Below are 22,367 nucleotides of genomic sequence, written 5' to 3' on the forward strand. Positions count from 1 at the left end.
AGGCAACAGGGAAATCCACAGAAAACAAGGAAGTAAATAGATAGGATAGGAATAATGTTAGTTTCTGGGACAATTAGCAATGAAATGTCAGGACTATACTGAGCAGTTAAGAGTTAAAAAGTTACTACATGTGGAATCTAGAAGTTTGAAGCCAAGAAAGAATGGAAGGAGAAAAAATACCGATTGAAGTTTTCTGCCCAATGCCCTAAAGCATCTAGCACTATGAGAATAAAATGAACAGATTTACAATGATCAGAATAGGCTAGCCAGGTGGTTTAGCAAGAGCACTTTGTAGCACTACACAATGGACCAGAATTCAGGTGCACAGATTGATTCTGAACTCTAGGGCTGACAGAGGGTGGGCCTCTTGCAGAGGCAACACATGCAGCTCCTTGGGATGGGAGAGTGATGCTCACATCACTTTTAGGAACCTTTCTCTGGCCGACACCAAGAGTCTTTGAGGGCAGCTACATCCCTTCTCAGCTGGAGAGAAGGTGAGGCTGAGATAGGCTGTTAAAGAAAACAAAAGGGGACCCTGCCAAAAACAAAGGGTCAATATAACTGCATATAATATATGTCTGGGAGACCAAACATTTCATGGGTGGACGCTCTTCAGAACCTATCCAGAAAGCCAGCTGCTACCACTTTCCTTTTAGTGGTGCTGTGCGTGTTCTAGAAAAGATTAATCCCACCCAGGGAATAACGTTAGAAGGTAGCCAAGACTGATGTGACAACCCTATATGCAGAAAGTCCACTTGGATTAGGAGAATTAGCCATAGGGAAAGGAGGAAAATTGTTTAATTTACCAAGAAGAGGTGGGAAACAGCACTGACAGATTTCCAATAAATTCAAACCCACTCTGCAAAAACACAGACTCTGCTTAGAACTCTGTCAATCAAAGAGAAAGAAAAAATTGCTTGCAAGGTACAAGCTGCAGTTGAGCTGAAAGTAATTTAGCTACAGAAGCATGAATTTCAGTACAGATGGGAAAAAATATAGACATGGCCAAAATTAGATAGTGGCTGTTCTGAAGACTAGTAAAATGCTTCCTTTTATCACTTTATGGCTTCACAATTTGCTCAGCTGTTCTCTATCCAGCTAATCTATTAATTCACAGGTGGTGCAACTGCTATCTACAAAGAAAGTATTAGTTCCTACTGCACATACACAGCATCTGTACCCTGCAAAGCCTTGGCAATTAGAAACACTATTTGGAAAGTGGTGAGAATAAGTAGAGAGCTGGAATTCCAACAGGCCAGAAACTGGGTCTGCATCAGTCCAGGGAACAGCACGGGCATGCATACAAAGCTCAAACTGATGAGTAACAAGAGGGAAAATGGCAGTGGAAATAGGAGACAAGAGCTCCTCCACATCTCCACAGAAACTTCCCCTTGTTAAACATGTACTAGTAGCTGAGGTCTTAGTTTGTAAGCTCTTTGGTGCAGGGACTGTCTCTTTGTCCTGTATTTGTACGTTCCTTCCACAACAGGGTCCTAGTCCATGGCTGGGGCTCCTAAGGTAATAGAATTATTAAAAGTGTGCATACACTGGAGCCCACTTATTTAAGTGAAGCTTTACTTTACTGAGGAGTACAGATTACACTTCCAGTCATAGTGAACCTCCTCCTTATATTAAAGGTATAGAAAAAAAAATGGATTCACTCTAGAGCACTCCAGAGGAGGCTTCAGTTTATATTTCCATTCTGAACTGATTATAAACTCGTACTTCCTCCTGGCTTTGCAAAGGGAGTAAATAAAATTATTTGCATTTGACCCACTGGATCTTAGCAACACTTTACTAGCTTGTTTGGTTATGGCATTGTTTAACCGGGTTCAATGTTCTTATTTGTTTTTTATGAGATGCCTGCTTCCTATCACGGTTAACATGCATCTCCCAGAGTAAGGTTTAAATTAAATGTTGCTTTCAAGCCCAAAAATTTCAATCTTCAATATGTTCTTTTTAGCAGTAGTAATATTTAGTCCCTTACATGGAACAGTAAGACAGGTAATTCATTCCACTACTATTGTGGTAGCAATTAGTGGCATCCCCATGGCTACCATCGAGTTTGCGCTATTGTATCCATTGGAGACTGACTTGTGTCACTGTGAATGGTATATAAATACTAAATTAGTAGAAGCCATCAGAACAGGATACCCTGGGGCTCTGCTGAGAGTGGCTCGTGATCTGGTGGGAGAGCCTATGGACCTCTAAGGTTAGCTGAGTAAAGAATTTTACTCAAGACACTTTTCTCATCACCTCAGCTGGTTTGTCTGGGATTTTGCAACATATTGACAAAGTTACATGAGGTGAAACGTGCATGGGAATGTCTCTCTCTCATCTGGGTTGAAAAGGAAAGTTTATTGTACAGAAGCAGCCAGGTTCGCCTTTTCTGTTTTATCATCATATACTGACATGCAGGTCCCCTTTTAGAGGTTTTAGGCTGAATCCCACTCACTTCACTCAATTGAGTAGCCCCACTGATTACAAGGGGACTATCCGGTGAAAATGGGAGACATGATTTGGCTCATCATCTTAAAGCTTCTCCTAGGAGGGGAAGAAGACTTCTGTTCCCTCTGTCTGAATCCAATTTAGGGCAGTCGGTAGGAAAGGATTGTTACACTGAGCCAACTGTTCTCATATCATCAGAATACTACTGCATGTATTAATGGTCAGCTGACTTGCTTTCTGCATATTAGCATTATCAAGATGAATAAAATTATTATTTTTTTAAACACACAACATTTTAAAGTGGTAGTTAAATCCTCATGTATTACAATGAGGGAGAACGTCACCTTGTTATCCCCAGACAATAAGTCCTGGGTGCAAATGAAATGAAGGTGACTGGGAGGGAGATAAGGGGCCTTTAAGATCTTTTCTGAATCTCAAAAGAGCAGGTTTAGTTTGAAGCAGGAATTGCACTAGCTCTCTCCTCCCTATAATATGGCATATTTTAATATGCTGTAGTGGCAAGGTGCATTTGGTGAACATTGCAAATGTTGCTGGCCACTTACGCTTAGCAACTGGGTGATGCTATATCTTTATTAAGTTACTTGAATATACTTTACAGTCAGAAAACCTATGTACACAACAGTTTTCTCATATATTTCATCACCTGTGGATTATCTGGGGTATATTTTAATAACATCGCCTATTTTCAATAGGGGATGGTTTGTTTCATTTAAGACTTGAAGGTACAGGTCACCATCCAACCAGGTCAAAAAAGAGTTTTAAGCGCACAGCCAGAGCCTAGTAATATGTGAAGTGCTGTGAAAAGAAACTTCAGTGGAAAATCCTGAAACTCAAGCAAATGACATTAAATATGACTTTACACTTAGAGGAAGCAATTATTTCAGGTAATTATCACCCCACTGAAAATCCACTTTGGGGAGAAACAAATGTGGAACTAGTAGTTTGTGAGTACCAAACTCATCATAAAAATACTTCTATTTAAACCACGTTTATGATCTTCCTTCTGAACAAACTGGCTGTCCTCTTAGACCCTTAGACTGCAGTAAGGCATCTGTGTTTTGCAGATAATAATCTACTTCTCCTAAAGGGGAATTCTTTCTCACACACACTTAATTCAAAGTTCGTGTCTCATATTATGAATGTACGCAACAACACAGTATAACCCCAAAAGGGAGGAATGCTAATGTTCCAATTGTTTAGAAATTAAAAGAAATGCATCTTGTTTCTAAACTTTCTCACTCGGTTCTGTGGGTAGCAGGAATTTTGTAGTCACTGCTCGTCCATTGAGTACTGTACTTCAAGCATAAATATAATCAGTTAGTCTTCCACTAAGAGCATGAGACAGCTAGAAACCGAATAGAATTATCCTTTTGGCATGAAGAGTTGGGAATCCCCCAGCGCTATGCACACTAATGCTTACAGCCAGCCAGCAGATTTTGGTTGTTGGCAACCAGGCGGGCAAAGCCAAGAGAGAAAAGCTTTTCTGTTCCAGCCGAGAGGGCCTGCAGCTCTTCTCTTTAAGAACTGTCAATCACATGATCAGACAGGCTATCAAATTCACCTTGCTTTTTCAGCAGTCACATGAGCGGAGAGGGAGAAATCATAGCTTTCAGTACATAGGTAACTAAGTTATTCATACACATGCAAAAACTTTGCAAAGTAACCAGCTCTCCAAACTCAAGCTTGCAAGCAAACTTATTTGAGAAGTTAAACCAAGAAAGTCATCTCACCTGAACTTGCAAATCAGATTACTTGTTCTTGGAAATACTGAGGTAGGTGTAACCTAATACATTCACAGTCTGACTCTGCTTACTCTGGTTGTTGGCACCTGCTTGCTTTTTCAAACATACTTAAGTGAAAGTAAAGGTGAAACCTGATGTACCAGACGCTGGTACTACAGTCTGTGCAGTGGGTGGTTATTAATATAATGTGGTTGGGGACGGATGGTCTCGACGGGTGGACTGATTAAGTGGGGGGGCACTTATTTTTGTTTTGCTTTGTAACATTTGAATTTATTTCATTGTTACATGCGCTTACAGAGGCACATGTAAAAATGTACATACTAAAGAAAAATAAATAGTACAGCAAAACAGAAGTTTCTTTTTAAAAAATGTAACTAGACACTTTTCAATAGACATCCAACACAAAACAATAAAACATTTCGTTTCAGGACAGAACTACTAAAACATTTGTTTAAAAAAATTGGCCAAAGCATTTCTAGTTTCGTAAAATATCAAGTCATGAGGTGTTAACAGTCCACTTTTCACTTTAAAATTAAAACTTTAATGATTAATTGCATCATTGCTAAAGAATCAATGTGGTAAAAATATAGGTCCTGATCCTACATTCATTTACACACATGCATAACTTTATTTTTCAACCACAGTGGGACTACTGTACTTGTAAAATTATGCATGTGAGCAGATGTTTGCATGACAGGATTACAGATGTATTTTTCTGTAGTTATTTAATTCTGTACTTTTTTCACATACTGCTATTTCAGATATAGTTTGCTTTTGTCACAACCATAAATACATAGGATTTGGTTTTTCACTGTGTCATTTCTAGAACTCAGCTGCGAGGTTAGTTTCTTTGATGTATGTGTTTTGTTTTGTTTTAAAAGAAGTGAATGAATCTAATGCCCTTCCATTGTTTATTTTTAAAGTGAAAGAGTTAACAGCATTGAGTCCAGCATGTATTTTACTTACCTTTCCTACAGTGGATGCGGAAAAGAGAAGAAAACACAACAGCACAAGTCCTATTCAATCTCCAGTGATCCTGGTTGTATTTTTTTTTAAAATTGGAGGAAAAAAATCCTAAATTGAAAGTCTCTCATTAGAAGATAAATTTGGAATGACAGATTGACTCACCCTCTGCTGATAGACCCTGTATGTTTATTCCCTTGGCAGCCAAGAAACTCAGACATGCATCTATGTTTTCAATCTAAACAAGAAGAAAGGAGACAAAGGAATACACGTTGTAGTAAATGTTTACCTTAATCTACAGTCACATTTTATTGCACACAACCTTTGTATCACAGAAAAAGCCCCTTTGTTCATTGCAGTGGAAAAAAGGTTCTTAATATTGGAACCATAACAACATGGAAACTCCAAAGTTATTAGACAATCAACACTGTGTTGGTCAGGGCTCCTCTTCAGTTTGTACTTGCATGGAGCAAGTTACTTAATACTCTAGCCATGCAGGTCCAAGAAAGATGATCATTGCATCTCAGTAGAGGGCCAAATATAACATGCTAGGATTTTTGTCCTATGATAACAAACATGATACTGAAAATAAACATGGTGCCAAATTTGCCTGAGGAGAAGAGAGATTACCACTTGCTCTTAAGCAGACAGCTGGCAGAAATTTCCAGTCATGGAGGCAGTAAAATGTAAGAATGGTAACTAGAAACCTCAGTTGGAATCTAAAAAATGTTTACTCACAAAATTCCCTGGATTTTCTGGATTTTAGAAATTACATACTGAAACAGGCTGCAGTTACTCACAGTGGACCAAATTCTGCCTCTTCGGGGGTGCAATGAGCTGGTGCAATTGTGTTGAGTTGGAGGGGGCAGGATTTCAGTTGGCCTGACAGGATATGCACATCCAGCTCTCTAGGGATCCCCTGCAAATTGTTTGGGAGCCATGATTATTTGCTAGGGTTCCCAATTTTGGTTGGCCCTGTTTCTGGAGGTTTCATCACATGACATAATGTATAATTAAAGATTAACCTTTGATTCGAGAGAGACTCGAGAACCCTATTTTGCCTATATTCACTACCCCACTGTAGAGTGCTACAACTGCAAAAGTTACTTCACTAGACTGAAGTAGCCTCAGTGAAGCAGCCCCATATCCATCCCATGGCCTGAGGGAACAGGATTCATCCTCCCTTTCCTTCTATGGAAATCACCACCTTCCAGTCGTACTACTGAGGCAGGGCACCAGGGAGAAAGTGTGCATCAGAACATTTACAGAGTTGGTATATGGTGGGATTTTCAAAGGTGCTGAGTTGTCCTGACTCCGCTCTCATTACTCAAGGATGAAATTTACATTGACTACAGTGAGAACAGAGTTATGCCAATGACCAGTTCTCTTGAAAATCTCACTGTGTGGGTATGTCTGCACAGTGGCCAAGAAGCCACTCTTGGTCAATTTTCAGAAGGATCCGTTACCCCCCAGGAATGAGGATCAACAGAATCCTCCTCAGAGCCCTTGAGGAGCCCTCATTTTTTCACCTTTCTCTTTTTTTTTTTGGAAGTCCCAAGCTGCAATGACCCATCCTCTCTTCATGAGGTGAGGCCTGATGTGGTTTGCCTGGGAGCTGAAACATTGGTCTTTGTGTTACTAAAGGAAGAGAGGTTTCAGAGTAACAGCCGTGTTAGTCTGTATTCGCAAAAAGAAAAGGAGTACTTGTGGCACCTTAGAGACTAACCAATTTATTTGAGCATGAGCTTTCGTGAGCTACAGCTCACTTCATCGGATGCATACTGTGGAAACTGCAGAAGACATTATATACACAGAGACCATGAAACAATGCCTCCTCCCACCCCACTCTCCTGCTGGTAATAGCTTATCTAAAGTGATCATCAAGTTGGGCCATTTCCAGCACAAATCCAGGTTTTCTCACCCTCCGCCCCCCCCCCCCCCAAACTCACTCTCCTGCTGGTAATAGCCCATCCAAAGTGACCACCCTCTTTAAAATGTGTATGATAATCAAGGTGGGCCATTTCCAGCACAAATCCAGGTTTTCTCACCCCCCCCACCCCCCTCCAAAAACCACACACACAAACTCACTCTCCTGCTGGTAATAGACATTGAGGAGAGTGGTCACTTTGGATAAGCTATTACCAGCAGGAGAATGAGTTTATGTGTGTGGTTTTTGGAGGGGGATGGGGGGTGAGAAAACCTGGATTTGTGCTGGAAATGGCCCAACTTGATGATCACTTTAGATAAGCTATTACCAGCAGGACAGTGGGGTGGGAAGAGGTATTGTTTCATGGTCTCTGTGTATATAATGACTTCTGCAGTTTCCACAGTATGCATCCGATGAAGTGAGCTGTAGCTCACAAAAGCTCATGCTCAAATAAATTGGTTAGTCTCTAAGGTGCCACAAGTACTCCTTTTCTTAAAGGAAGAGACACATACATATAATGTGCTCCCCTTCCTGGAAGCCCTGAACAACATATCCTACCAATATGCAAAAGTCCAAGCTTGAGTAAGCAAATTCTAATCCATCAGGGCTCCTTGCAGACCTCTGTATGAACAACCAAAGTCGTCACTGGGCATTCCATGTGCAGATCCATTGTAGGATCAGACTCCCAAATATGTTTCCAGATCATAAAAGCCCTCTATTATTATTATGGTTATTATTAGGAGTGCGGTAGCACATGGGGGCCCAATTAAAGTGCTGCACAAACAGTAATAAGACAATCCCTGCCCTTGAAAGCTCATGACATAGGTTTACGATAAGACGCAAAAGGTAGATGAAATGGACAAATAGGGGTGGGAAGACAAATCCGTAGTAAAATGAGAATGTTTCCTGTCTAGCAATTAACAGGAATTACAGCAAAGATAAGTCATACAGAGGGATCTGTATAACCCTTTTACACACAGAAGACCTTGAAATAGAATACTGGGCTTTTTTCACATTTGGCATGGTGTCAGAAATCAGTAACAGAGAAGGAACTGGACTCCTTCAATTTGGAGCCAGTACAAGAAATCAAGAAGCAATCAGTAGCCCAGTAAACAATAAAACAGTTAATACGTAACACATCTAGGCCTATCCATGTTCAAAGCAAATTGCAAACATTAGTTAGTTAATCCTTACAATACCCCAAGGAAGTATTATTACCTCCACTTTACAGGTAATCAAACTAAGACAGAGGCCTCTCTCTGCAGTTTTAACTACCCTTACACGCCTGATACCACACACTTACCCCTTCTTGCTCTTTTAGGAGCTGTGCAGCCAATGGTGGATCAGAGAACAACATGGAGGTCCTGTTCTCTTACATCTTCAGCTTCAGCCTTGAAAACTGCAGAAATGAAGTTCATAGATCCTAGGGACTCTGTGGGATTCCAAGACCTCACTCCCTCAATCTGGCTTATAGCCCATGTCCTTTCAGGTAACAACGAAGACTACACTGTGAAGTTAGTGTGACAGAATTTCCAGTGTAGGGTGCCCCCAACTGTATTTTTTTCCAATGACTTTTTTTTTTAAATGATTTCCCTTAATCAGGAGAGCCACATAATCAGGATTCGCAAAAAGAAAAGGAGCACTTGTGGCACCTTAGAGACTAACCAATTTATTTGAGCATGAGCTTTCGTGAGCTACAGCTCACTTCATCAGATGCATACCGTGGAAACTGCAGCAGACTTTATATATACACAGAGAATATGAAACAATACCTCCTCCCACCCCACTGTCCTGCTGGTAATAGCTTATCTAAAGTAATCTTCAGGTTAGGCCATTTCCAGCACAAATCCAGGTTTTCTCACCCTCCACCCCCCCACACAAATTCACTCTCCTGCTGGCGGGGGGGGGGGGGGGAGGTGGAGGGTGAGAAAACCTGGATTTGTGCTGGAAATGGCCTAACCTGAAGATTACTTTAGATAAGCTATTACCAGCAGGACAGTGGGGTGGGAGGAGGTATTGTTTCATATTCTCTGTGTATATATAAAGTCTGCTGCAGTTTCCACGGTATGCATCTGATGAAGTGAGCTGTAGCTCACGAAAGCTCATGCTCAAATAAATTGGTTAGTCTCTAAGGTGCCACAAGTACTCCTTTTCTTTTTGCGAATACAGACTAACACGGCCAGACCTGTGCCAGGCAAGCAACAATCTTTGATCTCTCTTTTTCCAGCTCTAGAGCTCTGGTGAGTTCCTTCTTCCTCCCCTTACTAGCAGGGGTCATTGCATCTTTTGCCTCAGTGGTAGCATAGTGGAAAATACATGCATGCCCTCTACCATGGGCTCCCAGCTCTGTCAACCCTAAATAATTGGACTATCTCTCCTCCCCGCCCCCACCTGCCCTGGAGCCAAAAGATGCCCTGCTTCTCCTTTCCAGAGACTCATTCTATACTTGTTGACTGTCTTCTGGGCTCAAACATCTTCTCTTTTGAGACAAGGTTATCACAGCCCTCACTCCTGGGACTGTGCTTTACTATCATAGAATATCACGGTTGGAAGGGACTTCAGGAGGTCATCTAGTCCAACCCTCTGCTCAAAGCAGGACCAATCCCCTACTATGGCAGGCTTCACCCAACCCCCAGCTTCTCTTTGAAACTGGATATCCAATGCCGTCCTTTCTGGGACTGTGCTGTAATCCTCTTCTTCCCCTGAGACAGCCCTCCTTCTTCTGGCTAGGCTAGAGTCCTCACTGACCTCCCCAGCTCACCCTCACCAGGGTTCTGGTACTGCTTCAGGGTGCCTCCTTCCAAGTCTCTCAAGACTTCAGGCTTTCCCTCCCCCCCACCCCCATCACTGAACTCCACAAAGTGTTTTTACCTGGTGAGCATTATACTCCCCTGACTAAAACATCTGGCCCCCATTCCCGGTTTAACTGCTGATGCTCCCTTTGAACATTTATCTTATGGGCACATGCCCATAAGGGGTGAGCTGGCCAGGGCCCACTGGCACTACCTTAAAGAGGGCAGACCGCCTTGTTACCATTTTATTCTTGCTCCAGAGGCTGTAAAAAGAGCTTAACATGACATAAGCAAACTCCCAATCTTGTAAAAGGAATGAATGGGAAATGATCCATACAGATGTTGCCATTCTCGGTGCAATTGTAGTATGAAGAGAAAATGAGGTAAATAATAATTATATAGGATACAGATGAATGAGGTATATTACATGAACTGCACAATAAGATGGAACACAATAAGATGGATTAGAGTCAAGAAATAGTAAGAAACTAAATACTCTAAGACAGGGAAATAGCCGAGTTCAACAGAGAAGGAAGACGGAAAATAGAAAAGGCTAATTACAGAACTTTGCAGAAGCCAGCCTTTATGTCAGGAGATAAAATATGATAATAAGATTCTATACAGTTGGAAGGGAAGGAGTTGGAAAATACAACAGAGGCAAAGATATAGCAAGGATGCCTAACTGATATTATTTATATCCTACCATTAGGTTTCTGGTGATTAAAAAATAAGAAGGGTACATGGCAGTATGATATGAATAGTTAAGATGATTTTAGTATATGGAAATAGAGGTCAGTATAAAGGAAGGGAAAGATTTAAGAAATCAGAAGGAAAATGTAACACAGTATGGAGGGTAAAATGACAAAGTTATAGTTGGTAGGGACTTAAATTAGTTCCCATGTGAGGATTATTTGGTATAAAATGAGTCTGTGATCTCAGTTCAGGTCCAACGTAGATGTGTTTAGATTACATTGGCTCCTGTTTGCAATCTCGAGAGGTACCAGCTACTGAATAGGCCTCCAGATACTCTTACTCCTCGAGAAGGTGAGGAAGGAGGCCACCCTAGTGGGGCTGCATGAGGGAAGCTGGCTCTGCAACTGTCTGTATTTTTACGTATTGTAAAAAATTGGAAGAAAGGGGACACATTTCAAATAACGTCTAATATAGGAACAGTGTGATTCTTTGTGGAAGACACCCTGGGTGAAGGAGCCAACGCGTGGTTTATCACACCATGCTATGAACTAGGCAAAGGTACCACCCTCCCCCCCCCCCAAAAAAAAGCATGAGGATTATTTAAATAGGAAAGTCTCTAGCAGCTGTGATAAGGTCAGGCTGGATGGCTGCAAGAGGGTAGGTAGTAATGTTTCTTCTCAGTCAGGTTTTCTTCAGTGGTTCCCTCTGGAAGGCACGGCATATGTGCCCACCTCTTACAAGAGTCGCACTGGACCATCATGTCATTATTTATTTATTTATTTATTTATTTTGCAAGTCACGTAATTGCAGTATAAGCAGTAGTCCTCTTCACTCTCTGACTCTTTCATTAAAAGAATTGTTATTTTTCTTCTAAATGTAGTTAGAGCCTCTTGTGTGGTTCCTACAGTACTGATGTCTTTATACTGTAAATATGTTTCTTTAGGATTAGTGGTCCACAGTTGTGCCCATCACTTTGTGGAAGGCAGATATGTTAGCCCTAGAATGTTAAAGGCCCTTTTTCCTACGAACTGAGAAGAGGTTACCCCAGGTTAATTAGAGACACCTGAATCCAATTAAGGGCTGCCTGAGACCTTTTAAAACCCCTCCTCCAGTGAGAGAGAGAGAGAAAAAGAGAGCGAGAGCCACCAACCCACCAGCTGTTACCAGGCTAGTGGCAGCAGGGAAGTAGCTTCTCCAGGAAGAGAGGCTATGTTCCTTCCCATAGGGGAAGCAGAAAAGCCCGCGTGCTGGCTAGGGGAGGACTGACATCCCAGGACAATCAACAGGATGACACCCCATCCCAGCGACGAGGCAGGGAAAGGTATCACCCTTTGTTTGGGTCTATGGGACTATTTCCCTTTTTGAGTGGGGAAGGAGCACCCTTTAGGCTTACCCTCAGGCCTACCCTGAAGACACAACCAAGGGAACATCAAAGGGGGAAGCCAAACCCTTCCTGAGTGGGACTGATTACCCCAAGCTCACCATCGCCAGAGGGGAGAAACGCTAAGGCTGGTGAGAGAAAAGAGGTGCCTTGCCACACCGTATAAACATTTCATGAATTTTGGATATAAAAAGTATTAAAGACAAGACTCTGAACAATCTCTATGGTCCCAATATTAACACATTGTAAAAACTAATTCTTAAATGTTTATGTATCACATTTTTCCTCAATAAAATAGTTTGGGTTCACAATATTTGATGTAGCATCAAAACATTGTAATAATTACAAAAGTACTGGATATTAAGGAACATCTGTTCTGTATCTGAGGCTATGTCTACACTAAAGAGCTTACAGCGGCACAGCTGTACCGATGCAGCTGCGCTGCTGTAAGATCTCTTGTGTATCCACCCAATGCCAACGGGAGAGAACTCTCCTGTCAACATAATTAATTCACCCCCAATGAGCGGTGGTAGCTATGTTGGGCAGGAGAAGCTCTGCCGCCGACATAGCGCTGCGCACACTAATGCTTATGCCGGTCCAATTTATTTCGTCCTGGGGGGTGGAATATTCACACCCCTGAGTGACATAAATTTTGCGAACATAAGCAGTAGCATAGACACAGCCATAGAGACAGAGCCAATCTCTTTTGTGGCAATTGTTATGGCATTTTTCTAGGAATACTAATGTAGCTAGGACTATGAACTCCATGCAAATGATCTATGCAAAACAGTTGTTGCTTCATGCAGCCATCTAGTTTTGCACCTACAGTAATGGAGGTGCAAAGGATTCTGAAGTGGCATGTAACAAGATCACATAGGTGTAAATATCTAGGGTGGAACTAAAGTTCCTGAGTAGATCACAACTGAGCACCAGCGCGTACACTGATAGAAATCTAATGACACTGCATTGCATCGACTCTCAGCAGAGCATGTGTCGCTGTCCCCTTAAAATTATACTGTTTCGATGACTGCTTGTTGTTGAACTCGGAGGGACCTTTCTGGGCCAAGCCCATATATTGTTTAAGCCTTTAAAGCAGACATAAGGTTGTTGATTTGCCAAAAGGGAGTGTGTATTTTCTTTTTCACTGTGAGCCATGACTGGCTTTTGGCAGGCAGCTCTGATTTCTCAGTTGCTCTGCCTTCTGCCGCAGGCAACATCTAACACAGCAGAGGAAAAGGAGAAATTGGAGGTTTCTGAAGCTGGGTAGGCACAGAGGGGAGGGATGGGTGATAAATGGGAGTACAGTCATCCACTGTGATGATCAACATGTGATTTGAATTACTTGCTATTTGAAAAGAACAGCTACAGTCAGATCAAATGTCCAAAAAAAGAAAAGTGACATCCCCCCCACCACCTCCCTCACTCCCCAAAGGAGCCGTAAGTGTTGCTCTTTAGAACACTATACACAAATCCTTTTTTATGAGAAGATGTAGCATATTAAGTGTCCGTGGCATGGTCAGCTGTACAATACCAATTCCACAACATGCAGGACACTTATTTGTTCTGACATTTCCTAAAACTAAACACAAATTAGAGGACAGTTGATTCTAACCCTGAAAGGTCTTGCCCCTATACAGGAAGTCTCGATTCTAAAACTCCACTGGCAACAGGCAGTGTAATAAAGAAACTCCACAGTCATCAGATAACACATTGTCATAAAGAGTTATAAATATGAACTTGGGAAAATGTAGGAGCTCAGGCAAACTATAAAGGTTTGGAGGGTGGGTAGGATGGAGAGCTGGGTTGGCGGTTCTACTTCCCTATATTTAATTAAGGTTTCTCTTTATAAAAACTGATTAATCCTTGTTGCTTAGTTGTTCCGATTGCTGCACATGGTAATTTAGTTAACATGTGAACTCCTTTCTGCATGAAGTTAATTTACTTTAATTGCTCTGGTGATCATCTTTTCCCAAATTCAAACTAAGCTTCTTCTGTCACTTGAGAGGGAAAATAAATATTGTTTGTCATGAATTCCCCTTTCTTCTAAATTAAGTGAGGAGAGAAATCTCTTTTTATCCATAATGATGTGAAAGCCAGAGATTCTGTTCAGAATAACTTTGGAGAATAACCTTAATAACCCTTAACCACACATGCTGCTATTTGCACTGCAAAGCAGCTGGAAAGCCGGTTTAACCAGCTACCTGAGTACTCCTTATACCTAAGGGACTCTCTGGGTGGTGTAGGGGCATGACTGCAAGAGAACAGGTAGAGGTTGGAGAATCTTGCGTCCTAGTGATCAGTAGCTACCAGAATGGACCCATGGGGCAGTGGACAGCCATGAGCAACTTAGATCAGCCATCCAGCTGCTTTAGGCACTGGACAGGTGCCAAGGTCGGGGGGGGGGGGGGGGGGGAGGGATATGCAGAACTGACCCAAAGTATCTTTGCACCAAATACCACTCTGACATGACCCAGGATATGGCCTGTGGCCTAGTATGTTTGGCACTACCCTAATTTGCATTTAAATACAATTTGTATTGTAAATATTTTTCCCTTTACAATGGGAGCTAATTCACGTATCGCTCATTTTTGGGTCAGACTCACAGAATTTCTTTTTCAGGGTCCTTATCCTCTGTATCATTTATCCTTCTAGTCTTAGGAGTCAATTCTAAACTGAAATCTTAATCTGTGAAGCCTGCTCTCCCAAAGAGGAACAAGCTGTGCATTTGAGGGGCTACAATCAGTCTCTCCTCCACAAGGTGGTAATAAATATTACTATACAAACTATAGCTCTTTTCATCCACTGATCTTACAGTGCTTTACAAATGTAGGCAAGCATCATCCTTCCTTTCCCCCTTCCTTCCACCTCCTGATTTTTACAGATACAGTAACTGAGGCATGGAGAACTTCCTTGAAGTTCTGTATAAGGGACAGGAATAATAAGGTTTTCCGATTCCCATTTCTGCTCATACCCACTACTGCTTTCCCAGATATATGGCCCAGGACTATTCTTGTATGCTGAAATATACTTTAGAATAGCTCTGCACTTCTAACAAGTATGAACACAAACAGCCACAGACGATTTTGTGCTTGTAACTTAATGTCAATCTCAATTTCTACTCTTGTCTGTGTTAGAAAAAGAAAGCTGCCTGCTCGGTATAGGCAGAACAAGGCAAATGGTATGAAAAATACCCCAGTAAACACGTGAATAAAGACCCATCTCTGGGCACAGATATATGTTGAACATGGACTACATTTGACAGAAGCTTAGACATGGAAACAGTCCACAGCTAGAGCATACACACAGCTTTGCCCAGTAAAAAACAACATGGTAAGTTGTAAATTGTGCTGCCCTTGTGATATGCTGAGATACAGCACTTTTTCCCTAAACAAACGTCAGACTCAGACTCTTACTATAGGTTTTCTCCCTCAGAAACTCTACCCTCAATTTTTCACAGCACTAGGAATTTGGCTTTTATGGAATGTCTCTACACTAGAATTATTCTTTATTTCAAACTAAGTTCTAATGCCTTCAATCTCAGTATTTGGAACAGTAAAAGGTTTTCAGTCTTGACTATAAAACTTTCATGAATGTTAATTTCTGAAGCATTTTTAAAAAGCTCAGTGCCCTCTCATGATACACAATGAGAGAACACAGAACGAAGGCCCCAATCTGCACACTGAATTATATCCCCAAACCTGTTTGTTCTGGTAAAACACACTTCAAGGCCACAGTGTTATGTTTGACAGTTTACTTCATTACATAAAAAAGCAATTAAAAGACAAAACAACCAAAAAAGTTTCATTACACTGGCAATTCTTAAAATCCTGTCAGTTTTGTTTCAGACAAAGTTACTCTATATTTGCATTATTCCTTAAAAACTTTCCTATACGTTGTATAGGAAATGGCAAGGAAAAATGGAAAATACTGCTTGCTGTCAAAGGATATAAATGATATAAATAATATTACCTTGCTCAAAATGCACCTCTTATCTGTATAAATGCTAATATATTTTCATTTTTGCAACAAACGTAAGGTTGCTATCAGTCCAAATTTAGACAGGCCAATGAATATTTTGATGGGGATGTCCCCAAAACCTAAGTTTACAGGATGTTAACAGCAAAAGAGCTTGGTGCTGATAGAACATTTTCACAGTGTAAAGGCAGGATGATTGATGCTGGGTCTGTATTTAGAAGGTACAGAGTCCGAAGACACAAACTGTGTGCTGCTCACATGGTTCTTATGTAAACCACAAAATACGTGGCTGGCACCAAATCCCCATCAATATTTGATTTTTTTCTTTCCACAAACATATCTGCAGCTGCCAAATAGCACTAGAAATGTATTCAATAAGCACCATGGAGAAAGCTCTGATTCATGATGTCTAAGTTTCCATTCCCTTCAAAGGGCATTCTTGTATTCAGAATGATTTTGGGCAACCCAAGCCAGGATGTCTTTTCTGTTTAAAACTGCTAAAATATGATTCTGTATGTGCATGGGGAGGGGGAAGGAGTAAGGGTAGGGGGAAAAAAATCCTTCTCTTTCATCTATACATTCAGCTCTCAAAGGTCTCCAGCCCAAGCCTGGACGACTAGACCGGAATTAAGCAGCCTTTTAGCCCAAGCCCTGCAAGCCTGATTAAACTGACATGGGCCAGCTGTGGGAGTTTAATTGTAGTGTACACATACGCTAAAGGCCCAATCCTGCAACAGAAAGATGATGAGTATCTTCAACATTGAGTAGGTCTGATCATGAGAAGTGCTATATACTCACAGGTTCAATGTTTAAGAGGTCAAAGTAGTGCACTAGGTTATTATGCTTATCCTTTGAACTCTTGACTCTGATGATAAAATGATGAGGATGATTTGTTAAACACAGACACGTACCAACAAAGTTCCTGCCCAGAGCTGGTCTCAACCTAGCGAATAGTGAATGTTTGCTCATAACACAAACTTTGCACAAATGGCAGAGAGTCTCTGCTTAGGTGTGACTCAGGACAGGAATAGCAAGCTGGAGGTCAAGACTAAGATGCCATAACAAAGCTGTATGGCTCTAGCTAGTCCTATCAATGTCTCATTTTTGAGCGTTAAATATTCAACCCCAAAATAGGAGAAATGTCTCAGGAAATACCCAAAGCATGTGATTCATCTGTTGTCAGTCTCTATCAGACATTGCAGCAAAGCATGATTTATAGCCAATCAGAAAAAAGTGGCCCTTTCTTAAACAAAGAATGGCTACTTCTCCCCAGTAATTGTGGTTCTTTGAGATGTGTAGTCCACATGGATTCTGAATCTGGTGAGTATGTGTCCTGTGCAAATGAGGTCAGATACTTTTGGCTAGCAATGTCCATTGGATCCTTGCACCTTGCCACCCAAGAGCATAAATGGCAGAGTGGACCCGACCATCCCTCAGTTCCTTCGCCAGTTCAGAATCCTGTATCTATAGGACTTTGTAAAAGCAGAAAAAAATGGATTTTGGAATCCACATGGACAACACATCCTGAAGAATCACAGGTACTGTCACATAAGTAACCATTCTTCTTCAAGTGATTGGCCTCATGGATCCCAGTTCTGGTGACTATCAAGCAGTAATCTCATAGGTAGAAAGTGGATGATAGGAATCCTATGTAAACAAGGATTGTAGGACAGCTGTACCAAAGAGAGCATCTGATCCTGAAGCCACAGTTAAGTAGTAGTGCTGGGTGACAATGTGGACTGATCCCTGTGAAGCTGTCCAGCAAATTTATGAAAAAGCCCACAGAAGCTGCCTGAACCGTGATGGGATGGTCGCAAACCTGCATGGATAGATCTAACCTGGCTATCTCATAACAGGATCTAATACAGTGAGATACCCATTTAGACAACCTTTAAATGGAAGTGGCTTGAGCCTTAATCCTATCCGCAAAGGCTACGAACAGCCTGGAGGAGCTCCTGAGGGAACTTGTCTTCTCCAGCTAGTATGAAATAGCCCTGGCCACATTAAAGGACTGCAATTTGGCTTTCCTCTGGTTTGAGTGGTTTGGGGAAGAAACTGGGAGGTGAACCAAATGATTTAAATGCAAATCAGAAAAAATCATAGGCAGGAACTTGAGGTCCGGCCTAAGAGTCACCCTATCTTATGGAACTCTGCATAAGGGGAACCAGCCATAAGGGCCTGAATTCCCCAAACTGATGTTATGGCTACTAAAAAGGCAGTCTTAGGTAAAAAGAGAAGGTTGCTAGGTGCTCAAAGGGAGGTTCCATTAAGCCAGATAACACTGTGGAGGTCCAGGAAGGGGGTGGCTCCCAGAATAAGGAAAAACATGCATGAGAACTTTTAGGAATCTAGCAACTGTAGGATGGGAAAATATGATACGACCCTCAATAGGAGGAGGATATGCTGCTATTGCTGCTAAATGTATTCTTAGGGAGCTGATGGATAGTCTTAAATATTTTGGGGTTAGCAGATAGTTCAGAATAGCAAAACAGGTGCTTCCCAGGGACACAGGTGACACTGTACTTCCCAAATAGAAACTATCTTGCATTTTGCTGCTTAACAGTACAAGACAGTCTAGCAGAGGCTTTTCTGCTATGTACCGAGATGTCTGGACGTCAGCTGAACAACTTCTTTCGTGGCAGCTATCTAACCTGCAGCCAGACTGTCAGATGTAATGATACTGGATCCAGGTGTATGTTCAAACATCTGTTTTACTAAATGATATATGGTAGAGCAGGTAGTGTGATCAGAGTCTGTCAGGACAGAGGTTCACCTGCTCTGAGTACCAGAACTGTATGGGGCTACCATGATCACTGAGACTGAGTCTTGTCTGAGTTTCCTCAAGATTCTCAATATTAATAGGATTGGTGGGTAGGCCTACATGAGCCACAGTGCCCATGAGATGAGAAAGGCATGTGACAGCGAACCTGGAATCAACCCCCCAGCCCTTGAGCGCTCCAGCAGAAAGACCCTGAAGCAGACCTTCCTAACTTTGTGTCTTCTTGGAGAAGGAACAATTGAACACATCAGGAATGTGTCCCTTTACCCAGACAAAACAGGCACTTAAAGTGCCCATCATTCACCTGATAGCAGCCTTCAAGAGGGGCAAATTTTAAATCCTGGGGACTGTTGTGACAACTGGTCTGCAACTTTTGCCTGCTTGAAAATTAACCATGAAAATAGGTCAAGCTATTTTCAAAAAAGAATGTTATAAACAGGTGCAAGAAAACCAGACAGAGACTGAATTAGTCCAAACAAAAAGGGCCTACTGACAGGGGTCAAGGACTATGTAGAGATTGGACTTAACGTTCCCTATACCAAGTTTGGCGTTACAGAAATGGATTTAATTGAATGAAATAACAAGGGGATGAACTACACCACCCATTCTCCTCTCCCGCCTTTTGGGGTCCTTAAAAGGAGATTTTGAAAAAGCAGCATGGCTTTCCAGCTCAGCTTATCACATCTTGTCTCAACTTCCTCGATCCCAAGCAGAAACAGCAGACCAAACCGCAAGGTATTCTTCCCGCAAGGAAGGCCAGCAGGCCTTGCTCTTGTTTACGGAATTTTATTTTCACCTGAGAGTCCTGAAAGTCATCATACCCTCATGACTTCCAATTCTCAGCCCATAAGTGGTGACACTCAATTGTCAGCACTACAGAGGCACATAAGGTCCCATTCTGTCATCCTCCCCCTTTGTGTTACTTTCAGCTCCACTGTTATTTTTCCTCCTAACCCCTCTCTCACTCCAGCTTTTCAACAGATTCTGAAATCAACTGCACTACACGCATTACCACATCCAGCCCTGCCTTGTCTGAGGAGAAAGGACCCAAATCAGATGATGTCCTTGACTGTAATGTGAGCTTGGGTCCAAGCAACAGGTACTGTGGCCAACTTGCCAGCCTAAAAATCCATTCATTACTGACCAGCCATCCAGTGTTCCAAGAACATCAAAAAAGGACATATTTCCCCCACCAGTTCTATCCTGTATTTCCTTCACCTTGTGCCTGTCTATTAAAAACAGGAGACATGAATGTACTTTAGCCAGCAAGACAGAGTGAAATTAACCCTTTCCTTTTCATCAAAGAAAAGCGTGTTAGTGAAAAAAAGAGACTGACATTTTGCCTCCAAAAGAAGAGAGACGTTAATAGGCTTTTATTAAGTTTGTTTTGCATAATTACTCAGTTTCAGTTTCAATATCAATGCTTGTTTTGATTTCTTGTTCTTTCTTGAATTTGATCAATGCATGAATGCTTTTGGATGTATTCCAAGCAGCCAAGTAAACTGCCGTCGCTGTAGAAAAAAACCCAAACCTTTCTATCACTGTTTTCATGTTGAACAATTAAAGTGTTTATAAATATGTTTCACTCTTCTGACCCTTCAAATCAATACAACAGGACTCAGCCATAGCAGCTTGGGTCCCAGTATCAGGGATATCCCCAAATCTATTATAAGTTTGCCTTTTTTTTTTTTTTTTTTTGGCTAGTGGGAATGATACAAACAACTAAAATTATACTAACTATAGAAATCATGAGTTAGTAACCACTAACTAGCCAAACAAGAGATTGCACAGTGCACTGAGTAAGGGGACACCGCAGAGGTTCCATCTCGCTGCAATAGATGGTAAGAAGGAACTGAGGGTCAATTGGGCCTGCTCTGCCCTTTATATACTTAGGTGGAGGTGAAGAGGGGGCGTCAGGATTTCCCAGGCACCAGTGTGGCCCCAACGGACATTGTGGCCAAAAAGAATCTGTTCTATGGTGCATGTGTACCAGAAAAAGAATCCATAAGAACAATCACTGTAAGAACCACCAACCTTTAGGGTACATATAAAAAAAAATTCAAACTGGAATTAAGAGCTTAAATGCCTGCAGAAGGCATGGAAATACATGGTACTGGTTACTGTACACAGTGTTTTTCATCCCCATCCAGGAACTCAAGTACTGAAGGATTCGATATATCAGTCTGTAACCTGAATGTGTAAAATTAATTCTGAAATCAATCAAACCCTGAAACAAAGAACTATAATAACCACATGAAACATTTCCACTGGCTTTAGAATTCGTTCCTCTAAATAAAACATTTTCTGTCCGTAAGTTGCTTTGGGCTACTTTCTTTATATAAATAAATTGCTTATTTCATTTTCAAAATTAAAATAGCATGTATGGATTAACTTCAAACAAGGAAAGAACATCATGGGGTAAAATGATGTAGCACCATGTTCTTCGATATTAATGGGCTAGATCAAGCATTTAGGCTCAACCCAGTGCAGGGGGCAGTTTGTAGCTACCCACTCCAGCAACAGCTCTGGTAAGAATACACCTCTCTGAAGAACACAGCTCTTCTCTTCCATGGTAGCAAGAGAGAAGGAGTGTACTGTGAGAGCCCATTACCAGACACAGCATTGCCTCCCCATCATGGCTGGTAAACATGTATGTTTGGGGGTGGTAAGGAGGGTGGAGTCCATGGCTCTACCTACTCTGTGCCTGCTTACTTGCTGGGGTGGTAGAAGAGGGAACATTTGGGGTGTACAGTCCCTGCTCTCTTTCCTGTGCCTGGACCCAGCAACCAGGTGCTACACAGTCTCACTGGGGAGTGTGAGATCTTACTCCTCCTCACTCGCCATTATAGCTGCATAAGCCAGGACGAAGGCACAGTTTAGCCCAAAATAAGCAAGTTAGATTTGGGATTTATAAAAATAATTCCAGTCAAAAACCAGAGAATAAACTGTCCTGGACATATATCACAGCAGCTTTAGAGTAAGACTATTTAATTACTTAAAATAACCAAATTAAACATACTTACACAAGGAAAGTGCATCAGCAGAAGCCTGAAATCAAAGATCTACAAACAGATACTCCAACAGAGGTGAAAGCTAATTTCTCTGGACTGGATAATCCTTTGTCAAAAGTGTGACTCACTTTGGATATTTGAGTGTGAAGAGCTTAGTACTAGGTATTCTATAAATAGAGATATATTCAAATAGAGACAGAAGCCCAGGTGGCAAAAGAAACAGTTGTATAAACAGCTTCATCTATTAAATCACAAACCTGACACAGAATCTTTGTCACATTCTGGTTTAGTGTGAGGAGTTTCATGACGTATCTCACTGTACATTTTTTCTTATGGATAAAGAAAACAGGGTTTCTGTTCAGAAAGTAAAGCCACTATGTGGAATTCAGAAAGCAGAAGCTGAACTATGTAAACATGAGCAGGTATCTCTTGTTGTCAACATATGCTTTAAACCTACATTACTCAGACCCATCCCATTTAGAAAATCTACAAAGATTTCCCCATAGCTGGGGCTCAGAAAGGGAATGAATTAATTCATCCTATAAGGGGAGATAAATTTATAGCTACAATTTATTTCCCGTCTAATTGATTCCCCAGCCCCTTGCTTTTAATCTTTTCTTCTGTGCAAGGAAGCT

At 41.5% G+C, this 22,367-nt stretch overlaps 1 protein-coding gene across 2 annotated transcripts in view; it reads right to left on the bottom strand.

Annotated features, from left to right (window-relative positions):
* Positions 1–22,367, bottom strand: part of NAV2 (neuron navigator 2) — a 344,782-nt gene that overhangs the window by 185,282 nt on the left and 137,133 nt on the right. For both annotated transcript variants that reach the window (XM_077820144.1, XM_077820143.1), the window contains exon 4: positions 5,340–5,412. In XM_077820144.1, coding sequence (XP_077676270.1) covers positions 5,340–5,412 — 73 coding nt within the window. The remainder of the gene's footprint in view (positions 1–5,339; positions 5,413–22,367) is intronic.

The sequence above is a fragment of the Eretmochelys imbricata genome, chromosome 6 (assembly GCF_965152235.1).
Source record: "Eretmochelys imbricata isolate rEreImb1 chromosome 6, rEreImb1.hap1, whole genome shotgun sequence".
NCBI classification, from domain to species: domain Eukaryota; kingdom Metazoa; phylum Chordata; order Testudines; family Cheloniidae; genus Eretmochelys; species Eretmochelys imbricata.